This window comes from Salminus brasiliensis, chromosome 18, assembly GCF_030463535.1.
Source record: "Salminus brasiliensis chromosome 18, fSalBra1.hap2, whole genome shotgun sequence".
Lineage (NCBI taxonomy): Eukaryota > Metazoa > Chordata > Actinopteri > Characiformes > Bryconidae > Salminus > Salminus brasiliensis.
Genome location: NC_132895.1, coordinates 5435642 through 5459934, shown reverse-complemented (window position 1 = coordinate 5459934; position 24293 = coordinate 5435642). Strand labels below are relative to the sequence as shown.

General features: G+C 42.1%; 2 protein-coding genes across 4 annotated transcripts; one reads left to right on the top strand and one right to left on the bottom strand.

The window, feature by feature from the left end:
* Positions 1–94: 94 nt before the first annotated feature.
* On the bottom strand, positions 95–11504 carry ube2r2 (ubiquitin-conjugating enzyme E2R 2). Of its 2 annotated transcripts, none has more exons than XM_072662278.1 (6): positions 11132–11504; positions 9736–9939; positions 6048–6134; positions 5793–5890; positions 4545–4679; positions 95–2916 (listed from the first exon to the last, which is right to left on the bottom strand). In XM_072662278.1, the coding sequence occupies exons 2-6, from the start codon at positions 9910–9912 to the stop codon at positions 2661–2663; spliced, it is 753 nt and encodes a 250-aa protein (XP_072518379.1). In that variant the 5' UTR covers positions 9913–9939; positions 11132–11504; the 3' UTR covers positions 95–2660. The 2 variants fall into 2 exon arrangements, with proteins under 2 accessions (XP_072518379.1, XP_072518378.1); XM_072662277.1 differs by lacking the exon at positions 11132–11504 and adding an exon at positions 10819–11047.
* A 2738-nt stretch (positions 11505–14242) lies between these two features.
* On the top strand, positions 14243–21327 carry ubap1 (ubiquitin associated protein 1). Of its 2 annotated transcripts, none has more exons than XM_072662399.1 (7): positions 14243–14364; positions 15312–15360; positions 15458–15582; positions 15710–16519; positions 18303–18473; positions 18647–18748; positions 20118–21327. In XM_072662399.1, exons 2-7 carry the CDS (start codon positions 15321–15323, stop codon positions 20256–20258), a joined length of 1389 nt encoding a protein of 462 aa, XP_072518500.1. In that variant the 5' UTR covers positions 14243–14364; positions 15312–15320; the 3' UTR covers positions 20259–21327. The 2 variants fall into 2 exon arrangements, with proteins under 2 accessions (XP_072518500.1, XP_072518499.1); XM_072662398.1 differs by having other exon boundaries at positions 14243–14405.
* Positions 21328–24293: the final 2966 nt, after the last annotated feature.

Genomic DNA, 24293 nt, shown 5'->3' with positions numbered 1-24293 from the left:
ATTGTGATTAAACAAGCACGGTCTTAAATGACCACACTGGTCACACTCTCTTCAAATTGAAATGCATCCCTAGAATAATAACAGATTTAGATGCTTTTCGCAGTGGGTTTTTTTTTTTCTTGCTTAAGTGAAGATCTGTTTAATGTGATTCTGTCTGTTACAACACTACAATAAGAGAAACGAAAGGAACATAAAAGCAAACAATGACTGAATCATTAAGCATCCACCTTATTACCATAAGGCATGGTAAAGAATTGCAAGTTTGTGTCCATGTTGTGCGACACAGAACCTTAAAACAGCGGTGAAAATCTCCAAAACACACCAATGACACACGAATAGAATCCTCCGAGACAATCCACGGCTGGTCAGAGTCACAAGAGTTCTTATTGGGGCATGAAAAATCATTTCGATAATTTGCTGTGCACAGGGACGCAAGTCACAAGTCTCTGGGCAGGGAAGGCTTAGAATCACAGAGGATTACTGAGTTTGTTGCTGTTTTTATTTAGTGCTGTCCATACGCAGTGTCTCCAGTCACTTCCCAGTGTTAAAACATCCCACTGTGAGCATGAGAGTCCTTTCACACCTGTTACTCCAAAGAACATCTGTCCAGAGTTGAAAAGTTGTTCATTAGCTCCAGCATTAGCTCCAGCATTAGCAGTGTCCTTACACAGTGTCCTGCTTAATTTTGCACACCCCTTCCTTAAATGTGTTTCCATAAACAGGAACGTATGTCGGCATCCTTGGCTGATTTGCTGGGATACAGTAGCCCTGAGACCCCCCCCATGTGCATCATGTGCTCGCCCCATTAGTGAGGACAGACTTCCGAACCTCAACTCAAACGACACGTTATATAAAACACATTAAAACAAACACACATGCATGCTCTTGAAAGCTGCAGGCTTGGCTGAGGCCTGTGAATAGAGCAAAAAAAAAATAATAACCAAAAAAAAAAAAAAAGAGGAGAAATTAAGGCAGGGGTTAAGCGGGCTCATCAAGAAACACTGACAAGCCAGGTGTCCTCGGCAGTCCATGATCTGAAACCCCATGCCTCAACAGCTTGTAAAAATCGACTTCGAAGCCAAATTACTGGAACAAAGTCAGCTCTGATAGAAAAACCAGAAGGAAGGAACAGAAAATGAGAGATAGCAATGGTTAGGTGCAGTCACTCACTCCATGGTGCATCTAAAAGCTTATACCAGATACCTAGAATATGCGCACACTTCAAAGTGAAGCACAGTTATATCTTCTTAATCATCATCATCATCATCATCAGCTGTCATCAGGATCTTTTAGATCAGAATCTAAAATAAGGGCCAAACGCGGGGCATGTTCCTCTGGACTAAACAGTCTCTCAGCATGTCTGTTCACCACTGCTCTTGGGTCAGCGATACGTAGCAACTTAAAGGCTGTAGGAAATATCTGTAACTGAGTGTAGATCTGACACTACTGTCCATGCCGATGCTGCAGTTGTTCTGAGTGTATACTGTGGTAGCACCTGAAAGCACCTTCATTGCCAGGTACTCAGACTCCATTACCATTTCATTTAATGGCTTAAGAGACTCATCGAAAGTGATTTGGGTCTAAAAAGGTAAGAGCCGCTTGCGACGGCTCACATGCAGTAATTTTATCCATTAAGATTTTTTCTTTTCCTTCAAACGCTCCCCCCCCCCAAGCCATCTGACTACTCTATCTCAAATACTTACCTGGCAAACTACACGAGAGCAGAGAAATCAGTCATAAACAGGTGGGCATGTAGAAAAACAAAGCACTTAAAAGCCCTGGCTTGTTGATAGGTGGGGACAAAAGAGGTTTGCAAAAAAGGACAAGACACAAGAAACAAACAAACAAACAAACAAACAAACAAAAAAAACATTTACTCACTGGACAGACAGAGCCATCTGTTACCTCTAAAAGACACATGAGGTGTGTGGGTGGTAAAACATACAAAGACACAGAGGGAAAGGGAAGTAAAAAGACAAGAAGGTGAAGCATTAAAAGATTGCACGGACAAGAACGTCAAAAAACAGGGAAAACAATCCCCCACTAAAAAAATGAATTCCAACAAAGGCAAGAGAACACTTTGAAATCATTGAGTTGTTAAGGGTGGATCGAGAGCCGTGAGTATCCAAAAGCCCTGAGGTCTCGAGGCAGGCAAGGGAGGATGAATGCCAGAGTGACATGGACAAGTCTATGGTTACTACTGTACCTGAGCCTCATTCTTAAGCCCCAATCAGGAATCAGTGTAAATGCTATAAATGCACTGCTAGGGCTGTAGAGCAGCATTCACTTACAAACAGAGTGGTAAACGCCTGGTTAGCAGCACTATTGTTGCTTTAAAACTGCTGCTCCCAAAAAGCAAAAATCCTACCCGTTACAGTGATTCCTGATTGGGGCTGTAAAAGCTCAGAACAATGGGTTATGGCTTACACAGAGGACTCTGTTATAAAGGAATGTAAGGAGAGGGAGAGAAATCAAGGTCAGGGTTTGTTGTTTTTGTTATTGTTATTGTTTTTAGGACAAACGGTGAAACATCAGCAGCCTAAACAGAAACTCAGGGACACACAGTGGGACGGACAGACAGACAGACGGACGGAAACATGAGAATCAGGGTGAAGTATGGTGGCGGGGGAAAGGGTCAACGTCACGGTAACAGAAGGAGGTCAAGACTCCTCATTGCCGGAGTCCTCCTCATCGCCAAAGCAGTCTCCGCTCATCTCCCCTGCCGGGCCACCAGCTTCTGCCTCATCATCATCATCGTCCTCTTCCTCAATGTCGTCGTCGTACAGGTCGTCATAGAGCAGGTCAGAACTGCTGTCGTGGGAAGGCACTTTGGTCTGGATGCAGTACTCAGCCAGCGTGGTGGGCACCTTCACCCCGTCCCGCTCCGCGTCCGCCTTTGTGGACAGCACCTGCTTTCTGTACACAAGATAAAACAATAGAAGGACAGATGTGTGTCCGGTGTGTCCAGCTAATAGAAGATACTGAAGTGTTGGATTGAGACTTTTATAATTTATAATATATCAGTTGATAATAGGTGATTCTTCAATTAGGGTCTCTTTTATATCCCCAGGTTATAAAATCACGTTAAAAATACTTTATTCCAAAATAAATAGCGTACATATAAAATATATTATTTATTACACAACCAAAAAATAATGCACCAAAATAATAGTTTTTATGTTTTTAAAAAGCAGTACTTTGCTACTTTGGCCTTTGGTCCGCAATCCAGACTTTCAAAAAAAAAAACTATTTTTTTATTATTTATGGTTATATGTGTCATACGTTTGATGACAGTAAAATATATTGCTGTCTCCAACATGAACATCATTACAACAGCCTATGAATTCAGTAAGGAATGTTTTAAAGGTTGTTTATGTTGCACCCATGAGAACAAAGACTGACACAGGGAGCACATGTCATCCATGTCTGGAAAAGTGAGTTAGTGTCTTTAGTGTCATCAACATTTATACCACTGCATCAATAATTTACAAAGATAAAGAAATTCACATTATTTCTATAATAAATACATATAAAATATACCGCATATTTGAATGTTTGTGGACACCCCTTCTAATGAATGCATTCAACTGCTTTAAGTTGAACCTATTGCTGACACAGATGTGCACACACACCTTGTCTAGTCCCTGTAGAGAAGTACTGCCAACTGAATAGGACTCTTTTAGGTGCAGATAAACATGAATCTATTGGCACCATGTGTAATGACAATGTTGGCTAAAGGGGTTTAACTGTGGTCTCCGAATTGATGGCTGCTTCTTTCATTTTAGGTCAGTGTTGTTTTCTTTTGCTCAGGGCATTTACATTACTTCTTGGTTCATTATATGATTTATAGCTACAGTGACAGTATTTGAATGGATGCTTCTCAATCAATCAACTTGTGTGGCTGGAACTAAATGTATGTACAAGTCTATATAAGCTCAGTCTTAAAAAAAATATTAGATATACATATACATCTAAATACTGTCTCTACATCATTAAAACAAAATTTTCTAATTGAAAAAGTTGGTAAAAAGAGTCCCAAACTAAAGAATCACTCTGTTGCTATTTTTTGTATCTTTTACCTTTTCATTGGCCATTTAATCCGAAACATCTATCATATAAAATGCAGTTTTCATGATGCAGTTACAATTGCTAACTGTCTCCCAATTTAGGGGTGTCTAATAAAGAGGCCAGTAAGTGTACAAGTGTAAGTGTTTTGTTTAGTTTTTTTTTTTTTTTAGAAGAGGGTGGCTAATAAGTTGTGCATCAACGAATGGGCCACAGTCAGCAATTGTACACCTACAAAGTGCACCTATATGGTTGATGTACCAGATAAAATAGCCAATGAGAGGAGATACAAAACAACATGCAACTCAGCAAATTGATTCTACCGACTAATCTACAAACCTACATGGCTGTTTTGCTGAGATGGCACTAGGCATCACATCTCATCAGGCATTAAAATGAGCCTGAGCTGAAATCATTCATGTGCAAGTGTGAACCAGTGTACACTATATAAACATCGGATTTGTCTGAAGAGTGTTTACCGGATGATTTCAGCATACTCCTTGTCCTTTCCCTTGCTGTCCCTCCATTTGCGAAACATGACTGAAGCGTCAACATTAGCCGGAGAAAAGGTGTTGGGTTCATTCAGCAGAGAGATTACACTCAGCAAGATAGTTCTACAAAAAATACAAAAAAATGAAACACATAAATCTATTTATATGCGCAAGAAGTCCAATGTTGCCATTTCCCCTATTTCATCTCTGAGCATTTCATTTAAACAAAGCTTCTGATGTTGACCTTTTATGGTGTATGTTCTAATAAAACTGAAGCACACACATATAAGAGAAGAAAAAATAAAGAGGTTAATGTCTTAAGGCCTTTGTCTTAATGCTTCATTGTAGAGTCAATGCAGGGTCTACGGCATAGTCTGGCTGCAGACGAGGAAACGCCAAGATGTGATGATTTGGTTCGTTGCGTGCAACCATTTATCTCACATCAGCATAAATCGCAGAAGCATAAATCAGCCTTTAGAATTTATTATTTAATTTTGAGTAACTGGACGGTTTCCATTGGCCTATTAATCATCAAAAGTTTCACACTGGGGCTCAGCTGTTTTATGCGCTGCCACTATGGCCCAGGGATCGCGAGTATGAATCCCGAGACATGCCGCTTTGCCATCAGTGGCCGGTTTTACAACAGAGCAAAATTGGCTGTGCTCTCTCCCCTCATCGCTTTTGAAAAAATGTTGGTCGGCACATGCGTCTGTTTGCTGCTACGATAGACCTGGGGACCCGGCAATGCCGCGATTGCTGCGGTTCGAAAAGATGGGGTGACTGGCTTTGCATGTTTTAGAAGAGACGTGTTAAGTCTTTACCCTCCTAGTGTCGGGAGCACTGCTTTTACTAGGGGGAGCTACGAATGGGTGGGTTAATCGGCAGTACCAAATTGGGAGAAAAATGAAAAAAATCTGACAAACAACTACAAAACAAATAGGTTAAAGTGATTTAAGCATATGGTTTAAATTTGCATTTAAGCATTGGGCTTCTCTAAAATAAACAAAATGAATTATAAACCACTAAAACAAACATGTAACTATTTTAACTTTAATATCAAAGAATTCATGACTTGATTTAAAGGCATTTTAGACAGTTTCCATTGGCCTAGCAAACATCAAAAGGTTGACACTATATGAATGGCAGCTGGCATTTTCAAATGGTGTACATAAATAAAAACAGGGCTAAAAGGTTCTGACAACGATATGTGCTGCGATCCATGGAGTACTGTTTTACCTGACATTCTGCGTAGGGTTCCACCTCTCGGAGGGTAACTCTCCACTCTGGGGGTCATCCACCGGAGGGTGCAGAATTGAAATACACACATCCCCATTCTGAGATTCAGGAACAAAAATGACACAAATTGTCACACAAACAGCAATGGCAATTAGTTCATTTTATACATTATTATTTTCAGTTTAATTCTAAATCCAAACAAATGTATAATATCTATATCTATATAATAAAATCAGGTAGTACTGTGTTGTTTACCTCATATATGTTTGGATGCCACATCTTGGTTAGGAAACGGAAAGTTGGTGGGGAGTATGGGTAGTCCACAGGGAACTTTATATGGGCCTAGAAAAGAAGAACGTTTAATACATTCACTTTTATAGTACTTTTTAATCCCCTTTATGGGATTCTGATGTGAAACACACAAACAGCTTGTCTAGTCCCTGTAGAGAAGTATTACTAATAAATTAGGAACCTATTCCCACCATGCCTAATGCCAGGTGTGGGCTAGAGGGGTATAAAGTCCCCCAGCATTGAGCTGTGGAGCAGTGGAACTGTATTCTCTGCAATAAGGGATGGTGGAGCTCCATTCAGTTTTTTCAGGGTGAGCTGGGGAGTTGGGGATGAGATGAGGTGGTGATCATCCAACATCCTGACCTCACTAGCGCTCTTGTTGCTGAATGTAATGAAATCCTCACAGCAGTGCTCCTCCAAAATGTAGTAGAAAGCCTTTCCCTGGACATTAGTGACGATTACTTTAATACCACCCTTGATTTTGAAAGAAACAATGAACGAGCAGGTGTCCCAATCCCACATTTTTATGGCCGGAAAAGTGCTTGTAGTTGATGTAGGACTAATTAAAAAGTCTAACGTCAGTCTAGTTTATCAGAATTGAGTGGAGAACTGATGTGTCCTCAGAGCACAAGTGTTTTCCCTTGCGTGTAGTTTTAGCAGTAGTGCTGAGTGCTCAGTGTGTGTCAGACAAGAAGAAGAGGCTGGCACTCTATTGCTCATCCCTCACACTACAGAATGTGTTAAGCAGTGTGTGAACAACAAGTGATTTAAGCATGTGGGGTGTTCATGAAAAACAGACAGCAGACAATAAACCAAGTCTAATATTTCGATTGTATTCCTCTAAAATAGAAAATAATACATATACAGCACACATCTTCTGATACAGGGACGACACTGTTCCCTGTGCTGTTCTTCCTACATTGGCACTGATCAGTACTTACGTAGTTTACAATGGGAGGAGCTCAAGTCTGTTTCTACAGAGATACCACTATCAGCATCTAAGCATTCAGCACTGCCTACGTCACCCAATTTTGCTATCATTCCCACACTCCTTCCTGGGACCATTCACATTCACAGCAGTACAGAAATCCTTGGGGCACCCAATTAAACAACAGAAAGGCCTAAATACTTTACATTTAAGGATCATGACAATCAGTATGCAACACTGCAGTGACTTCATTCTTGAACCCCATTCACACATGCACCTTCATCTGGATTTGACCAGCATTCTGTGCATAATTTTTAGTAGCGGTAAAAATGTCCTCTGCTACTGTACATAAGCAAACCAGCCTGGCTGAGAAAAGTAATGAATATGATTATTTTTCTACAAATGCAGTACTGTGCAGATGTTTTAGGCATCTTATCACATTATTTAAAAGTATTTCTCTCATCAATAAGAGTATGTTTACTGTAGAAACTCCAGATCTCATTAGAACAGATGCTGGTAAACACAAATCCAGTAAAAAGGAGCAAGAGCTTCTCATTCTGAAGAAAGAAAGTGGGTGAGATCTTGTAAGCTAGTAAGAACAGAGCTTGGTTCCAGGTTTCTCCAGGACGCCCACCCAGTCCAGCCAGCACAGCATGGAGGATGTGTTCAACTCCATCAGCAGCAGCAGCAGCAGCTCACCTGATTTACCATCATTAAGCCCTGATTTACCACCAAACCAGGTGTTGATATGAGGAGAGCTCTAAATAATACTAGACTCCATGAGAGAGGAGAACTTTGGAGATGTTCTAATGAGCACAGTGATGGAGAACCACTTCCACCTTCTGTAGGAATATTTTTAGTGTTTATTCTAATAATAGTGTTTTACCGAGCTAATAAACAGCTAATAAACTGCTCAGATAAGCAGCATTTTACAATGTAATTCTCACAAAGGAGCCTAGTGTATTGATAAAGTTGCTTCCTGAGTGCCGCTACTTCATGCTGACATAGCATGTTTCAACTGAATTCTTTTTTTCCGTTCTGCTTTTCTAAAACTATACCAAAGAAGATATAACCCAATACTGTAAACATTAACCTGATATAAAGCATCTGACTTTTTTAGTCTAATTAATTCTAACATATTCTTTTAAAACAACCTGAAGCAAATGACTTACTTTCCATTAAATCATATATCAATAAAAAAAGTAATTAGCTGCAATGTATCTCAGCATAAACGATTTATTGCCTGTACCGGCTGTGGGGGAAGGTGGGGGACTTGGGAGAGACTCAGTATGTCCTTCTCTCTTTCAGCTCTCCTACTGAGTTTCCATTTATATCTGTCAGACCTAAAAATAGAGGCATACGAACTGCATCACTTGGGACAGAAGAACCAGGGAGAACGAGAGATGGGGCAAAGGATAAGATGTGGGGAGGTGGGGTTACTGCCAAGATACATTGAGAACATGACAGAGCAGAAACAGCGCCTCTATCTCAAACACCACACTGACTGACTGCACACATGGATGTGCACACGCAGGTGGATGTTCCTCGGATAGTAGGCATCACTAGGCAGCGGAATAAAGTGTTTTGAGATCATAGATCATAGACATCAGTCTAAGATCTGATACAACTGGATAGAAAGCGTGAAGTTAGGGTGCCCCCTGGTGTCAATATGACATCCAGCAGTCAGCTGATTCACCGTTAGGACCCAGTTTTCCAACAGTCACGGCACAAAGTTCATCCTGAGGCTGTAAAGCAAATACCACTAATCATAACACTCTAGAGATTGGGGTTGGGTCACTGGCTGTCCCTGCCAGAGGAGGATCTGCATAGACTCTTGTCCTAAGCTTAGAAAAGTATATCAATTACACAGAAATGTCATCCTTTTGTGTAGCATTAATTTGTTATAATGTTAATAATACTAGAATTCACATTTCTCCCATATTCTTTTCAAAGAACTCCACATGATTAATTAAATCGCTATGATGTAAATAAAAAAGCGTTCGCGGTGGTTTGATGTGAAATGTGCTGTTCTAGAGAAAGTTCAGAATTGTTCACAAAGGTGGTGATTAGGAAGAATTTATTGGCTCTAAAAACTACACAGAAACGTTGTTACATTAAAATTTCTTAAGAAAATACTGCTTATTTCCTGGGATTGGGATTCTTTTATTATAGTTTTACTAATTACTAATAATGTAAAGCTGCTTTGTGACAACAACAGTTGTAAAAAGCACTATACAGATAAATTTAGCAGAGAGGTACATGCAAGGTGCTGCAAGGCACAATATTATCATCCTTCTGACCTACTATATTGTACCATTATTAACAATAAGCTGTTGCACTACGACTATATATATATATATTGTCTGTATATCACATCATTGTGTTTGTATAGTCTGCTTATTGCTTGTATACTGTGTATACACCGTATACTGTATTTTGCTTAAATACTAAGTGCTGTGCTGAGAGACACTAACGGCCAGAACCAAATTCTTTGTGTGTGTCAACATATTTGGTCAATAGATCTGATTCTGATATCTGTTTCTGGTATATAATGACTTATATTATCTCTTCTTTTCTCATCTTCTTACACATAATTACCACCTGACTATGCTTTATAATGACCAACAAGCCATTTGCAAAACCCAAATTACTTGAACCCCAATAGAAGTTAAACTTTCACATGTTTCCTACTTCTTTACAGTCTGTTTCATCAATTGGACTCACCTTAAAGTAGCCCCCTTCATAGAGTGTGTTTGGGGGTCCAAATATGGCCACTTCCCAGTTGTACAGGTCGGACTCTTCCACCAAGGTTATGCGGAAGCCCTCCACCGGTTCCTCCTGTAGAGACTTCAGCTCCAGCATCAACGCCTTTTGCGAGCTGGGCATCTGCTGATGTGCCATGACCGCCGTGCTTCTGCAACCTCACCTCTGAGAGAAAAGAGATACAAATGAATGTTGAAAGCAAGCTGTTTTTGCATGGTCACACAAACCTTTTTTATTATTCAGGAATTCACACATTTCGCAAACAATTTAATAATTTATTTGATTTAAACAAAACATTATTTACATTAGTTTTGTGTGTCAGGATTGTTCACAAAGGTGGTGACAGGAAGAGTTTAATGCCTCTAGAAGCAACATTACAATCATATTGGCACTGCTTGGTGTCTGAGAACTTGTTTTTTCTGTGGGTTTGAGATAAGAATTTGGCCTAAACCAAATTTGTCAATACTCTTAAGGCAGATGCATGATTCTGCACGGCATAATAGCTCCTTATAATTAGTACCCTACATCTTTGGACCTATAATTTTACTATCATCAGCAATATATGTATACCTGTCATACCAATGTCTGCTGTTGGCATTATGTCATGTTTTTTTTTTATTTCACATTTTTTTACACCACTTTTTACTAAAAGCTAGTTTGGCATGAAGCAGTAACCAATCATTAACTTTTGGGGATGTTTCTTTTTTATGGGGTGTAGACCTATTCCTATCACCACCTTTGTGAACAATCCTGTCTTGATCAGTGTCTCTGCTTCAGCACTAATAACAATAATAACAATAATAATAATAATAATAATAATAATAATAATAATTCTCAAGTCACTGATCGATTACAGATCTATTTAGTCAGAAATACAATTAAATGACTAAAATCAAGTTTTAAAATGTACTTGTAAACTCGGGGGAAATGCCATGATTCCCAAAGAGCACATAGCACATTTATACACCCCCAGGTGGTGACAGAAACAGAACATGGGTAAGTTACAGCTGATAATGGCTGTCTTCAGCTCTGTTCGTGTATTACCTTATATTTCACACAATTCCCAGTAAACACGACGATCAAACTTCTTCCCTCATGTACTTAAAGGTTTGTTCCTGGAAGTAAGAGAGAGTTTCGGTGGCCTAGTCCCTCGAAAAGGCCAGTTTATGTGAGGTTAGTCTGGTGTTGTTGAGCAGAAATGCAGGTTGATCATTTGCTGGCCTGTAGCTACAGTGGAAAACACACCCGAGCCAGCGACCCCCCTCTCTCTCCCCCTCTCTCTCCCCCTCTCTCTCCCCCCTCTCTCTCTCTCTTTCCACTGCAGCTAGCTAGCTAGAACTGAGGAAGGTGTCCTCACCAATACTGAGGCTTAGCTTTAGCAACAAATATCAATCTTATAATGCAGATTATGCCAACGAGCTGATCTTATCCGCTGTCATCTCCGGCTCGGCCTCGTCTGTGTGAGTGCCGCTTGTTTACATCCGCTCAGCCCCGCTAGCGCTGCTGCTGCTGCTGCTGCTGGTGGTGGTGGTGGTGCTGGTGGTGCTGCTGCTGCTGCTGGTGGTGGTGGTGCTGGTGGTGCCCAAACAAAACACCAGCCGTGTCCTTATAAGCCCCTCTCCGTGTCTGGACTCCTCTGGGTTGAAGACCCGAGCTGTCCCGAAGTGCCGGAACGAAACGAGCTGACCGCTGCTGCTACATCCTCACCTAAACCATCACCCTGCCGACGCTTCCGCCTTAGCGTCCGAGCGCCGTGACGTCATCACGTCCCCCCTGAACTGGATCGTTCTGTTTTCGTGGGTCTGAAGAGTCAAGGCATTTTTAAATTTTTTGGGGAAACTTTAACCCCTGACCAAATATAAAACCCCGGCTCTGTCCATAATGAGCCTAATCCACAGATTTGACGTTTCTGTAATTCAGTGGTTCAGATCCCTGCTGAAAAATCCAGCTGGCAAGAGGGGTCAAGCTAGTCATCGATGCTGGGGGTGGTTGGACAGTTGGTCATCCTGATGAAAACATGAAAATCCTATGCTGGAAAACCAGCTGGTTAAATAAGGACTGGTCTTTTTTTTCAGACTAGTCATACTGGTCATACTGGTTGACTGTGTGAAAATATACCCTATACTGGGACCAGTTTAGCTCTGGGCCAGCATACTGTATGTTTTCATTTGAGATGGATGGATTAGCTGGTCTATCAGCATTTACTATTTACTGGTCTGGGAAAGCTTGTCGTAGGCTACTAGTGAATCAGTGTGGCCACGATGGTCAAGCTTGGTCATGATGGCCAACCAGCTTTGTCATACTGGTCATGCTGCTGGTTATACTAGTCAACCACCTTGGTCGTAGTGGTTGACTACATTGGTAGACCTGTTAAACCATCCAATTTGGTCATGAACTAAGCAGGTCAACCAGCTTGACCAACTTGGAATGACCCATAAGTTTGTTGTTTGTTGGTAGCATTACCTGGTTTCCGTTGGTCAGTCATCAGCCAGTCATATTGGTCATTGGGCTAGATCCTCACTGGTCATGGTGACCAGCTGGACATCAAGCTAAACTAGGATGATTACCAGCTATCTAAAACTCTACAATTTGAACATTTTGTGGAAGTTAAACAATCCATACAAGTTTAGGGCACCAATTGAAGCATCATTCTCTACTGTATAGTCCCTCAAGATCCAGCTCGTGATTGGTTTCTGCTGGTAGCTGGTTTCAGGTGGTCTAGCATGGTTGGTCTGGTTGTTTAGCATGACCACCCTGCATGGGTTCTAATGAAATAGGTCAATGCACATTGCTGTTGTAGCTAATTGAAGTACGAATGCAAATATGCTACCAAAACACCTCTAGAAATACTAACAGAAAGATAAAATATAACAAAATCAGTAAACAGTAAATACTGTGTACACATATGTCCAAATGTTTGTGGACACCCCTTCTCTGAATGCTAAATTTGAAATATTCCTGGTGTCGTTTTCTGCAATTGGACAACCCAAAACTGTACTGGGTGTGTCCATTCTCACATTTTCCTGATCTGGGACTCAAGCTTAGGGGTTGTTCTATAGTCAGTGTCCTTTTTTTTAACGTGCAGAAGTGCCCAAGACCACATCAAACACACTAAGGCCAGGTTTAGATTAAATATACACAGATCAGCCATAACATAACCTAGTATTGTGTAGGTCCCCCTCGTGCTGCTAAAACAGCTTTAGGCACGAACATGTGGCCCCTGAAGGTGTCCTGTGGTATCTGGCACCAACACTTTAGCAGTAGATCCTTCAAGTCCTGTAAGTTGTGAGGTGGGGTCTCCATGTATCACATCAATGAGCCTTGGGCCCCTGACCCTGTTGCTGGTTCACCAGTTGTCCTTCCTTGGAGCACTTTTGGAAGGTACTGACCACACGGGACCACACTCCATACCAGGAACATCCCACAGAAGATGTTCTGATCCAGTTGTTGAGTCATCACTTGATCACATCACCCATATTTCCTGCTTCCAACACGTCACCTTCAACAACTGAACGTTCACACTGCCTCATATATCTGCCAGTGCCTTTACTGGTATGGCTGATCTGTGTTTATCCCACAGTTCAACATGCTGACAAGTGGCAAAATCCAATAAGCAAAAGCACAGGGCACTTTTTTGCCCCAAATCAACAGGTAAAGGTGCACGTATTTGTCACTGTACAGTGAAATGTGTCCGCCGCATTTAACCCATCTGGTAGTGAACACACACACACACACACACACACACACACACACACACACACACACACACACACAGCAGTGGGCAGCCAACTCCAGCGCCCGGGGAGCAGAGAGGGTAAAGGGCCTTGCTCAAGGGCCCAACAGTGGCAGCTTGCCGAGCCCGGGAATCGAACCCACAACCCTGTTATCGATATCCCGGCGCTCTAACCGCTGAGCCACCACTGCCCACTCTGAGCCACCACTGCCCACTAGGTATATTGTCGCTGTCCTGCAAAACCCTTGTGTATCAATTCTTGCCATAATTTGACATATTTGAATAATTGAATAAAAATCCACAAATAACTTGAAATTATATTTTTACACTGAATTCCAAAAAGCAGTGTTATATGGTGTTGCATAGTAGTTACTAAGTGATTGCTGGGGAGCTGCTTTGGTATCCCAGATGATTGATGGTTGATGGTTGACATGATGTCTCAAGTGGTTGCTTAGGTGTTGCCAAGTAGCTGTGGTACCAAAGGTGGTTGGTTGGGCGTTAATCGTGTATTTGTATCATTGTGAGATAAGAAGAGCAAAACCCTGTTCATTCCTATGGGAATATAATAATAATAATAATAATAATAATAATAATATCATTGTCCACGTTGGTTCCTCGCTCATGTTGGACCCATGTGCAGAGGTTGACACCTCCTTCTTCGACGCTCTGAAGTCGAGCGCTCTGATTGGTCAAGCCCTGAGTCAGTCTGCTGGGGGCGTGTCCGTCACCCAGGAACCAGAGTAGGGGAGGCCGCTCCGACCAATATGGCGACCCGCGATGAAGCAGGAAACACCCTCGGTTTTCAGTAATATTCCTCGCTCTAGAGTCTCGGTCGGACGGTGTATGTTGGAGGAAGGGTGAGAAGAGTTTTTGGAGAACCTGGACAGAGCAGATACGGGTAAACGCGCGAATGATACAGGGCGATTTTACAGCCAGGGGCGGCGGCTTTCTATCTGTAGGGCCTGTGTTTGAGAGTTAGCTTAGCTTAGCATAGCTTAGCTTAGCATAGCTTAGCATAGCATAGCATAACAGAGCCTAGCCCAGCTGCTGATATTGGACTTTGATTCGTGTCACTCAACAGTCACTCAGTCAGCTTTCACTTTAAGCCACTTAAACCAGATTTACATCCAGAACCTTTTTTTTTTGCAAATGTTCTGGTTGTGTAAAGACTTGAGTGCTAGCTGTGAAGTGACTGAGACCAGAGCATTGGAAGTGAACAAGTCGAGCCAGCTTGTCTAGCCAAGCTCTGGTGATTTAGCCTCCCTCCTGTATAAAACACAACAGGCAGAGTGAGTCACATCAGCTGCTGTCATCTCATCTCATCTCAGGGTGTCCTTATTATTCCTGAAGACACTAGCTAGGTCTCAATGTTTGTAGGAGCTTAAGAATTGGGTCCATGAGCTGGTTCTAGCTGCCCTTACTAAAGGCCTATTTTGTGTTATTGTCTGTAGCTATGATGTAATATTTTAACTGTTGTAGGTTTAAGGGATGCCTCCAGTGACCTCTCCACGTGTTCTTGAAACTGGGGGCTGATCAGCTGGTCCCTGTGAATTCCTCCAGTCAGTTAATCACATGGTTGATTCGTGTCTAATCTCTTTTATAAAGGCTTTTGTTTTCACTAGGACGACGCTTAACGGAAATTTGTCAGGCAAACTCTCACTGGAGACTGTTAATCTCTCACAGAATGTAATTGTGGTTAAGTGGTGCAGTTTTGAGAAACACACCCCCCATCCCTCCCTGACATTTTGGAGTTGTTGTTCACATTGCAGAAGTGAAGAGTTATGTTTGTCCTTTTGCTTTTTAGACACTCTAAATGGCTGCGAGGAAGTCTGGATCAGATATCCACAATAATGGTGAGTCACCTAGTTACTAGTTACAGGTCATTTTTATAGGACTTCCTCACTCTGAGAGTTTTTGTCCTAATTCCTTCCCTTTACTTCTTGCGTCTAGGACCGATCAGCTACCTTGATGATGTTCCTTTCAAGCTCAATGAGAAGTTTCGCTGCCCTGCAAAAGTGGGTCTACCAATTGGCTTCTGTTTGCCCGACTGTCAGTCTTTGCTGTCAGAGACGCAGGTCAGTCTTAAGTGCTTGACATAATTTGTGTTGCAGTTAAAAAAAATAAAAATAAATAACAAAAACAACCCTTAATTGATGTGATAATGTTTTTTTTAAATTAATTGCATATCTGTCTTTCTCGCAGTATGACTTCACCTTGGAGAAACTCTCTGCACGCTGGGGGGAGGACCTTGCCAGGGCACGAGCTGACGAGGCTCAGGCGGCAGAGTTGAGACAAGCAGAATCTGAGAAAGACAGACAGGCTGCCTCACAGGACAGTGACTCTGGATTGGCTGGTGGAAAGAAAGCTCATCCTGCTGAGGAACAGGACCTCCTCCCACCTGCACTGAATCCTGTCCTGGCAGGCCTCCGGCACAACGCCATCCTGACTCCGCTCCCTGCCCCGAGCTTTGGACCAGCACAACCGGCACCCAACAACCCAGCCCCTCAGAGTCTGAATTTGGCTGACTTTGAGCGAGAGGAGGACCCCTTTGACAAGCTGGAGCTTAAAACTCTGGATGACAAAGAGGAGCTCCGTAGCATCCTCCAGAGCCAACCACAGTCCTCCATCTCAGCCCCTGAGCCCGCTCCTCCAGAACCTCGCCCTCCTTCACAGAGCAACACCCCACCTCTACAGGTCAAATCGGCCCTCTTCCATAAACCCAACGGGCTGGTAGGGTTGTTGGACTTGGAGCGGCCTGGTGGCGGGGGTGTGGTGGTCCCTAGAGGACAAATTGATGCCGAACGCCCCTGCAACATTCGCTCTCTGACTTTTCCCAAGCTGTCGGACCCAGGGGATTCCCCCTCGGAGGCCCCTCTTAACTTGTACCCAGCACCCACTCCACGCAGTCTACCTAATGGTACCCCACCATCACTGCTGAGATCAACAATACATTCTAATTCTTCTGTCCCTGGAGAACTGTCGGGCCATGCTCAGAATGGAACACCAAAGCAGGTATTGGACTGAAGATGCAGCCTCTCAATATGTATGCTCACTTTGATCCATACTTGAATCAGGTGTGTTCGGGCAGAGAAATTACTCTGCTGGGCATTTTCATTGGAAGACCGTTCCCTGCCCCAAACAGTACATACCTTAGGTATGACAGTCTTGGTTATGACCATGCAACTCTGAAGCCAGCAGAGACGATATTTCAAAAACATTCAGTTTTAAAACAGAACTCTCAATTTGCTTTATTTCCAGTCAAAAGCAAGTTTATTGATGTAGGCCATCATCAATTCTCCTGTTTTTCTTTAATTTAACTTTGGTGGATTAGCTGTTTGTCTACCTGATATGTTGAAAGCTTACATTAATAACTTTTCTGAATAATAGAAGAGAAAAAAAGTTTGGGATGCAGCAAAACAGACGGTAGGAAGGAGGAAAATACTGGTGGTGTTTTTTTTTGTTGTTTTTTTTTTTTATATATATGTAGGAATGCTGCTACTTTTCAGGTGCCCAACCATTTCTATATACAGAATATCTATATACATATCTTGTCTGACAGCTCTGATAGAAATTAATGTAATGATAAAAGACTTTAACAATTTCCTCATTACAAGTTCATGGGGCAGTCAGGGAAGGCAAATAGACAAGTTTTGTGTCTTTGTCATTACACAGTTTAAATCATTTTCAATCACATGGTTGACTACATCACTGTGCAGAGTGAAAAATGCAAAAGCCCCATTCCAAATTCCTGCCGTCCTCCTCAAAGTCCACGCTGATGCACACAGCACACAGAATGGTAGAGCAAGACACATGGAGGGCACTTGGTTTTAATGAAAGGAATTGGCTTCTCAACAGTCACCCAATTCATATTTCAAGTCAAATGCAGCTCAATAACCGAGTCCAAATATCCCTTTTATTTATTATTATTTTTTATTATTTAACCAATCATGCTCAACCATTAAAGGTGCAGTTGGTGGTGTGGCACGGAAAATACCAAAGTGTCACCAAAGTGTGCGATGTGAGCAAAATGCAGCTTAATGACCAGTTAAAGTAATAAACAAATGCATTTTTAATTCATGCCAATATATTTTTTCCTATTCTGTTGGTCAGACAGCTGTAACACCCCTCTACTCTGATTTGATCAAACTAGTATCCCAAAGAATTTGGGGTGAGCGTCTGCGGCTGAGTCCTTATTAATCACAGATGACTGCAGTAAGAGGAAATGTAGGACCCTTGTGAGAACTCGTTTGATCGCAGGGTGACCCGTGTGCATGTGCAATGGTTGGCTGCAAGTGCACAGTTCAAAACTGGATTTTACATCAACTTATTTTTAAGTATACTTACAGAATACTGTGACCATGTGTTTGGCTGTAATTCGATTTAGTTGAATTATTTTATGGATTGAAGTATACTGCTGGCGTTAAAGTAACAGTATGTAGAATTTCTACCTTAAAATTGCAGCTTTGTAATCACAGTGATGCTCCCCTGACTGTAATGGGGAGAAAAGCCTCTTCATCATTGCTACTCCAGAGATTAGCAGGACAGTCCTTGTGAGCACTGCATAACGCTGCAAGTCATACTGGTGTAAAATCTTGTAATGTTACTTTACCTTGTACTGACTCTACCTTTACTTTTAGTCTCTCATCTTGTAAAATTAAGGGGAATGAGCTCAAAGCACGATTAGCCTTTAGTGCAGTAATTACACTCTCCAACTGTAGGGGGAGTTGATGAGCAAAAAAATAAACTCTCCATATTGCTGCTTTAATGTCCTAATTATATTATTTTCATTCTACAGTCAAACCCTATCCCTGCATCTGTCCCACCCTCATACCCAACACCAGCGAGTGGAGTGCTGCTCAGCCTCTCTCCCAGCGAGCGGCAATGTGTGGAGACCATAGTGAGCATGGGCTACTCATACGAGGGTGTTCTCAAAGCCATGCAGAGGCAAGGGCAGAATGTTGAACAGGTTGGTGGTGGTTCTTTGTTTGAAAGTTCTAGCAAATGCAGGGTCCAGTTTATGAATGAGAGATTATCTTCATGCAGAAATAACAGGAGTCAGAGTGGAACAAAGCCCTTTTGTCCAGCTACTGTTCCCGTTTTTTTCTCTCAAACTGTGTTGTCCTCTGTCCTCATTCACAGATTCTGGAGTACCTTTTTGTTCACAGTCGACTGTGTGAGCGAGGCTTTGATGCCACGGCTGTAGAAGAGTGTTTGGAGATGTACCAGTGCTCTGAGGAAAAGGTATGTCTGCTGTAACACTTGTTTTTATAGTCATTTCGAAGCTGGCTTGAGGAATTTCTGAGAAGTTCACTATTTTAAATGTTTTGAGTCTCTTGGGGTAACCACTTAAATGCCTAGTGGCCTCCCGGTGGGCCGAAGGTTTTATTACACATTACCGTTACCAAGAAGTAGCCCCGCTAGTTTGCACAGATGTCCCTGTAGTTACTGAATAATACACCTTGCTGTGTAATAAGCATTGGTTGGTTAAGGGGTAAACACAATATTATTGATGCATTGATGCTCCTGACTTGTGTTAGGCTGAGAATCGGCTTTATCGTTGCTGGCTACCTCACTATCCAACCAGAGGCTGCATGAAAACTCGTGCAAGAAGCCATGTTCATGGAGGATCCTGTAATATTACTCTACTGCCTCGGTCCACATGATTATTTCATATTCAGTGACAGTTCTGTATCCCTCAGCTTCACAAGGTGGACGGTTCCTCTCTACTGCAGTGAATTACACTGTCTACCTGTAGGGGGCGCCCATGAGCACATCATAGGCAAGGGCCCAAGCACGCACACCATTGTGCATAAAATGTGTAAATCTCATTACTGCAGATGTATTTTTGGGCATAGATCTCCATAGTTGTGGAACTCAAGTAATTCTTACCCGTGTATTTAGCCTCACAGTGCACCAGACATTTCGTTTTTTATGGTAAAATATCTAAGTTATGTTCCTGTGGGGTCGATGCCACCAGACCGCTACTCAGGACTGGTTTATGAACTCATCACTTGTCGCCTTTTTCTTTGCTCTTGAATTTTTCCAAAAATAATTGCTATGCCACTGATATAATGATAATAGGATGCCATAATAATGCAATTACAACATTTTAAAGAGCAGTGAACTATTCATTTCTAATAGCTTTGGAGATGCATATTGTTTTTGGCAATTCTCACTGCCTGTCAGAAGTTTGCAGCCCATTGGTAAAATGCTGTTTATTATAAAAACAGCTGATAGCCTGTATTAACACATTCACCTGTCATTGTCTGCCCTGTGTAAGGAGGCAGCGTTATTGATGCATTGGTCATTGCACGTACTGCACTCTTTTCCTACATGATAGAGGGCATTGCTGCTCACAGACTCGAGCCCCTCCTCCAACACAGAGCAGATGAAGCAGAACAGCTTAAATACGACTGGCTTAAACACTTGTGGGGTTCATTCTCGTGTAACCAAACATGCAAGTAAACACAATGGGCAATATTAAGCTCAGCAAAAATGGTTGAGGTTATGTCCACATATTTTACGATTTGTCGATAATGTAATTAACGAAACAAGCCTGATTACAGTGATATAAACTATAATAGGTTTTGTTTGGCTTTTTTTTCTTCAGGCTCTGCAGTTTCTACAGCTGATGTCTCGGTTTGGTGAGATGGGCTTTGAGAGAGATGCCATTAAAGAAGTTCTGATAGTGCACAATAACGATCAGGACAAAGCTCTGGAGGACTTGATGGCCCGTGCTGCTGCAAGCTGAACCAGAGCGCTGTCTCCTCCTAGAGCCACCCCTTCCTTGCCCCTCGACACTGCGACCACAGAGAGATAGGAAAAGGAGAGAGAGGGAGAAAGAGGCTGTGTGAAGGAAACAGAGGTAGGGGTGTAGGCTGAGGGTGCCTCAGACAGGATAAATAAATATGTACCCCTTAAACAAAATAAGCCCTTTGAGGTAGGGTTTGACTGGAACATGCAGCGTCACCTTCATCCCGCCTCAGCTATAACTCTGTTAAGTGATCTTAGAGTGGTTGTGGGTGAAAGGAGACTGAGCCCTCGTCAGTAGAGCCAGCGTTGGCTTGTTTCTCCTTCGCCGTGGATGAGGGCGGAACTGGCGTTGACATTGGGTGGTGCTGAAGAGAGAGCTGGAACCCAGAGGAGCCCAATGGGAGCCCAATGGGAGCCCAGTTCCGCAGGACCTAGACTCACTCACAGCTACAACGCTGCCATCTATCGCTGCTGGGCGCCGGCTTTCAAAACTGATGGGAACTTTATACATACATACATACACACACTCGCACACACATGCACATACCATGTCTGAACAGAGAACTCAAAGAAGTGCCCTCTCTGTTCTTGCTACTGACTGGCTTTCATTTTCTCTGATCTGTCTCTGCTGTTTTGTTTTTTTAAATCATATGTTCATTTTTTGAAATGTTTATTAGGCAGGAACATGTTTGTTTAATTTGTCCTTTTAGAGATTTAGTTTCTTTGCCCTCTGCTATCGGAGCTTGATTAACAGGACTAAATACAGCAGTGTGTGTTTGGGGGAGAAAAAGACTAGAAAAGGAAAACTACAGCAGGTGCCTGGTAGGCTTTTGCACTGGAATGGACCGCACGTTTAATGGAAAGAGAAAAAAAAAGAAGAAGAGTTGAAGTGTTCCCGGAAATGCAATATTTAAACGTCAGAGCATTTTCATACAGATGACATGCAAGTCTGGAAACTGCACCGGCACACAGAATCACAGATTATTAATATAAACTTATTTAAATTTGTTCAAAGATACACTGACACTTGCAATCCGTAATAAAGACTTAGAAAATATTTACCAGAAGCCAGTGGATGTGACAAGTATATGAAAGTGCTTATTGCCATGGTTCATGGAAGAAGGAGTAAGAGCTGTCTCTCTCTCTCTCTCTGATTTGCAATAAACAGATCAAGGGTTGGGGCTGTATACGCTTATATTAAAGGCCATGCGCCTGCTGAGTGATTCGGGCCCATTAGATCAGGGCTGCATTTCATGACAAGCAAGTCAGAGCACATCTAACGTTACCAGTTTACTTAGTTGGTCTCAGTCCTCAAACAGAGGAAGTGCTCCTGCCTTGTTGGAATGAGAAGCTGTAGCTGGATGTTAACATGGATGTTGACTAAGAACATTATAAAGCACTTATCACTATAAAAAACATGCAGTCATTTGCATAACCTTATTGAAGTACACAATGTGGTCAAAAGTTTGTGGACACCTCTTTTATTGAATGCATTCAGCTACATTAGGTGGTTCACACATACTTGCAGCTTGTCGAGTGCCTGCAGAGCAATGCTGCCAATAGAACAGGAATCTCTGAGGCAGATGAATATGAACCTCTTGGCACCATGCTGAATGCCAGATGTGGGCTAGACTTGTATAAAGCCAGCATTAAGTAGTACATTTTTTATTTTTGTTTTTTTTTTTGTTTGTTTTTCCAGACCTCACTAACACTCTTGCTGTTGAATGCAATCAAATCCCCACAGCAGTGCTCCTTCAACATTTACTAGAAAGACTTCCTGGACCTTAGAGACTGTTACTCCAAAAGAAAAAGGCAGGATTTACAAAGAATGAGCCGGTGTCCCAATACTTTTGTCCAAATAGTGTATGTTTCAGAATGCTGCTGACTAAGCTAAAATGCAAAACTACTGTAACCCATCCGGATCCACTCCTGTGGCTTATTCACTTGTGATTTGTGCTTCTATTGTGTAATACATCAGTGACCGTTTTCATGGGCCAATGATTTGGACTGTTCACCCCTGGGCAGTGAAAGCTGTGTTGATGTGCCATGCCATTCACGACGGCTGCTGTTCCGCGCTAATACTTGTCACGCCATTTTGGTCTTTTTTTTGTTGTTGGAGGCTTATTCTGTAATCCCCTCATAGCTTAGCAGTCAGTCACTTTCATGTAGTTCTTATTTTAAAGTGGGTGGAAGAAAATTGCTTCTGTGTTCACACCCATGCTATCTTTATTCAGAGAGACGCAGGTACCTGGTGTAACGTTGACTTACAAGCTTACTGGAAAAGCGTTGGTACAGCTGAAACTGTGTTTAGCACTTTTCTTCACTGTGAATTTGATACAGATCACAGTGACATGACATGGTATATTAAATGAGTTGCTGACTGATGGTATATGGAAGATTCCTGTGTTTGGCGTGACCTATCTCTCAGAACAGGACTGAACCCATCATGTCCTGACCAAGTTTAGTTGCTCTGCTTTAAAGCCTGAGATCTTTAGAAGACCAGCTTTGGTTCTTTACTGGGCCTCAGATGAACTTGAGGTGAGTTGTTAATAATGCTCACTTCTCTTCTCTGAGACTGAGTATGACATTAGAAACTACATCAATGCTGTATTCCAGTAAACCAGGGGTGGGCGACAGAGGCCGGAGTCCAGTACAGTTTGCTGATTCCCCTGCTCTAACAGACCTGCTAGGCCTGCCAGGTAATAGACAATGAGGTTCAATGAGGTGTGCTTGAGCAGGAAAAGCACATAACTGCAGGAATCCAGCCCTCCACGGCTATCTTCAGGCTGCAAAATCTGATTTCATTTGGTTTCCGTCTATCCAGACTATGAGAATTCAATCTGGATACAATCTAGATATCGGAACGGTCCAATGAAAAACATGTATCTCCAAAATGGTGACTTTACAGGAGAAGGAAAAACTGTTCGTAGCTTTGAATGGAAGTCAGTCTAAACTAAGAGTAGATTAGAGCATGTCTATTGGTCCATTCATCTAGAATTATTCATACACTGTACAGAAGCAGCTACAGGGCTCAAACCATGGAGAATTAGAAACAGACAAAAAGTAAGATACATGTTTTTATTGGACAGCTGCGATATGCAAATAAATCTGTAAGACAGGAATTGCCCACCCCTGCAGTATACTGTGGAGCACCTGTTTTTTCCTGAGCATGCCTAGGGATATTCAAATCTGGACCTTGTGTCCAGTTCCCAGTCCTGGCCTTTGTTCTCGCTGGAAGAATGGCCATGTAGTGATCACACACACTATATGCGTTCAACAACAGCTTGTACTTCATGACGTGTAAGAAAATACTGGACTTTTAAATGATTCATGTTTCTGTTCCTAAAGCCTTCTCTCTTCCTATTTCTAGAAGGAAGCTACAAGGGGCCTCCTCAACTGCTTTGGGCTCAATATGGCATTGATATTGCAACCCATTGCACCTAATGAGCCACAAAACTCGTAAAGAGCTAGTAAAGAAAAGCTGCTCTGCTTGGTTTGCAATATGCATAAAGAAGTTTGTTTGGAGTTGTTGCCTTCCTGGTTCCTGCAGACTCTGCATACAACCAGAATTCATCTCACCTGATCCAACTCACTGCTGCTTTCAGACGTGCCTGATTGGCTGAATGGCGTTTGTCAGATTTGGGTTGGAGTTTAAACCTGTTAGAACAGCGGTGGGTAATTCTAGTCCTGGAGGGCCGGATTCCTGCACAGTTTTGTTTGAACTCGCCTGTTAATTGTCAGGTTTAGTAGTTCTGTTAGAGCAGGGAAATCAGCAAACTCTGCTGAACTCTGGCCCCCGTTGCCCACCTCTGAGCTAGAAGGTAGATCTCCAGATCTCTAATCTACATAAATAAAGCTATTAAAAAAGCTGTCTAATCTAAAGCTATATAAATGAAATGTAACTGAATTAATCTATAATTTGATAGTGATAGTGCATGAAACTAAGAGTCTGTGGAGTCCTTAAAGCTGGATTACAGTTTATCATTATTATTACTTATTATTATTATTATTATAATAATAACTGGATTATTAC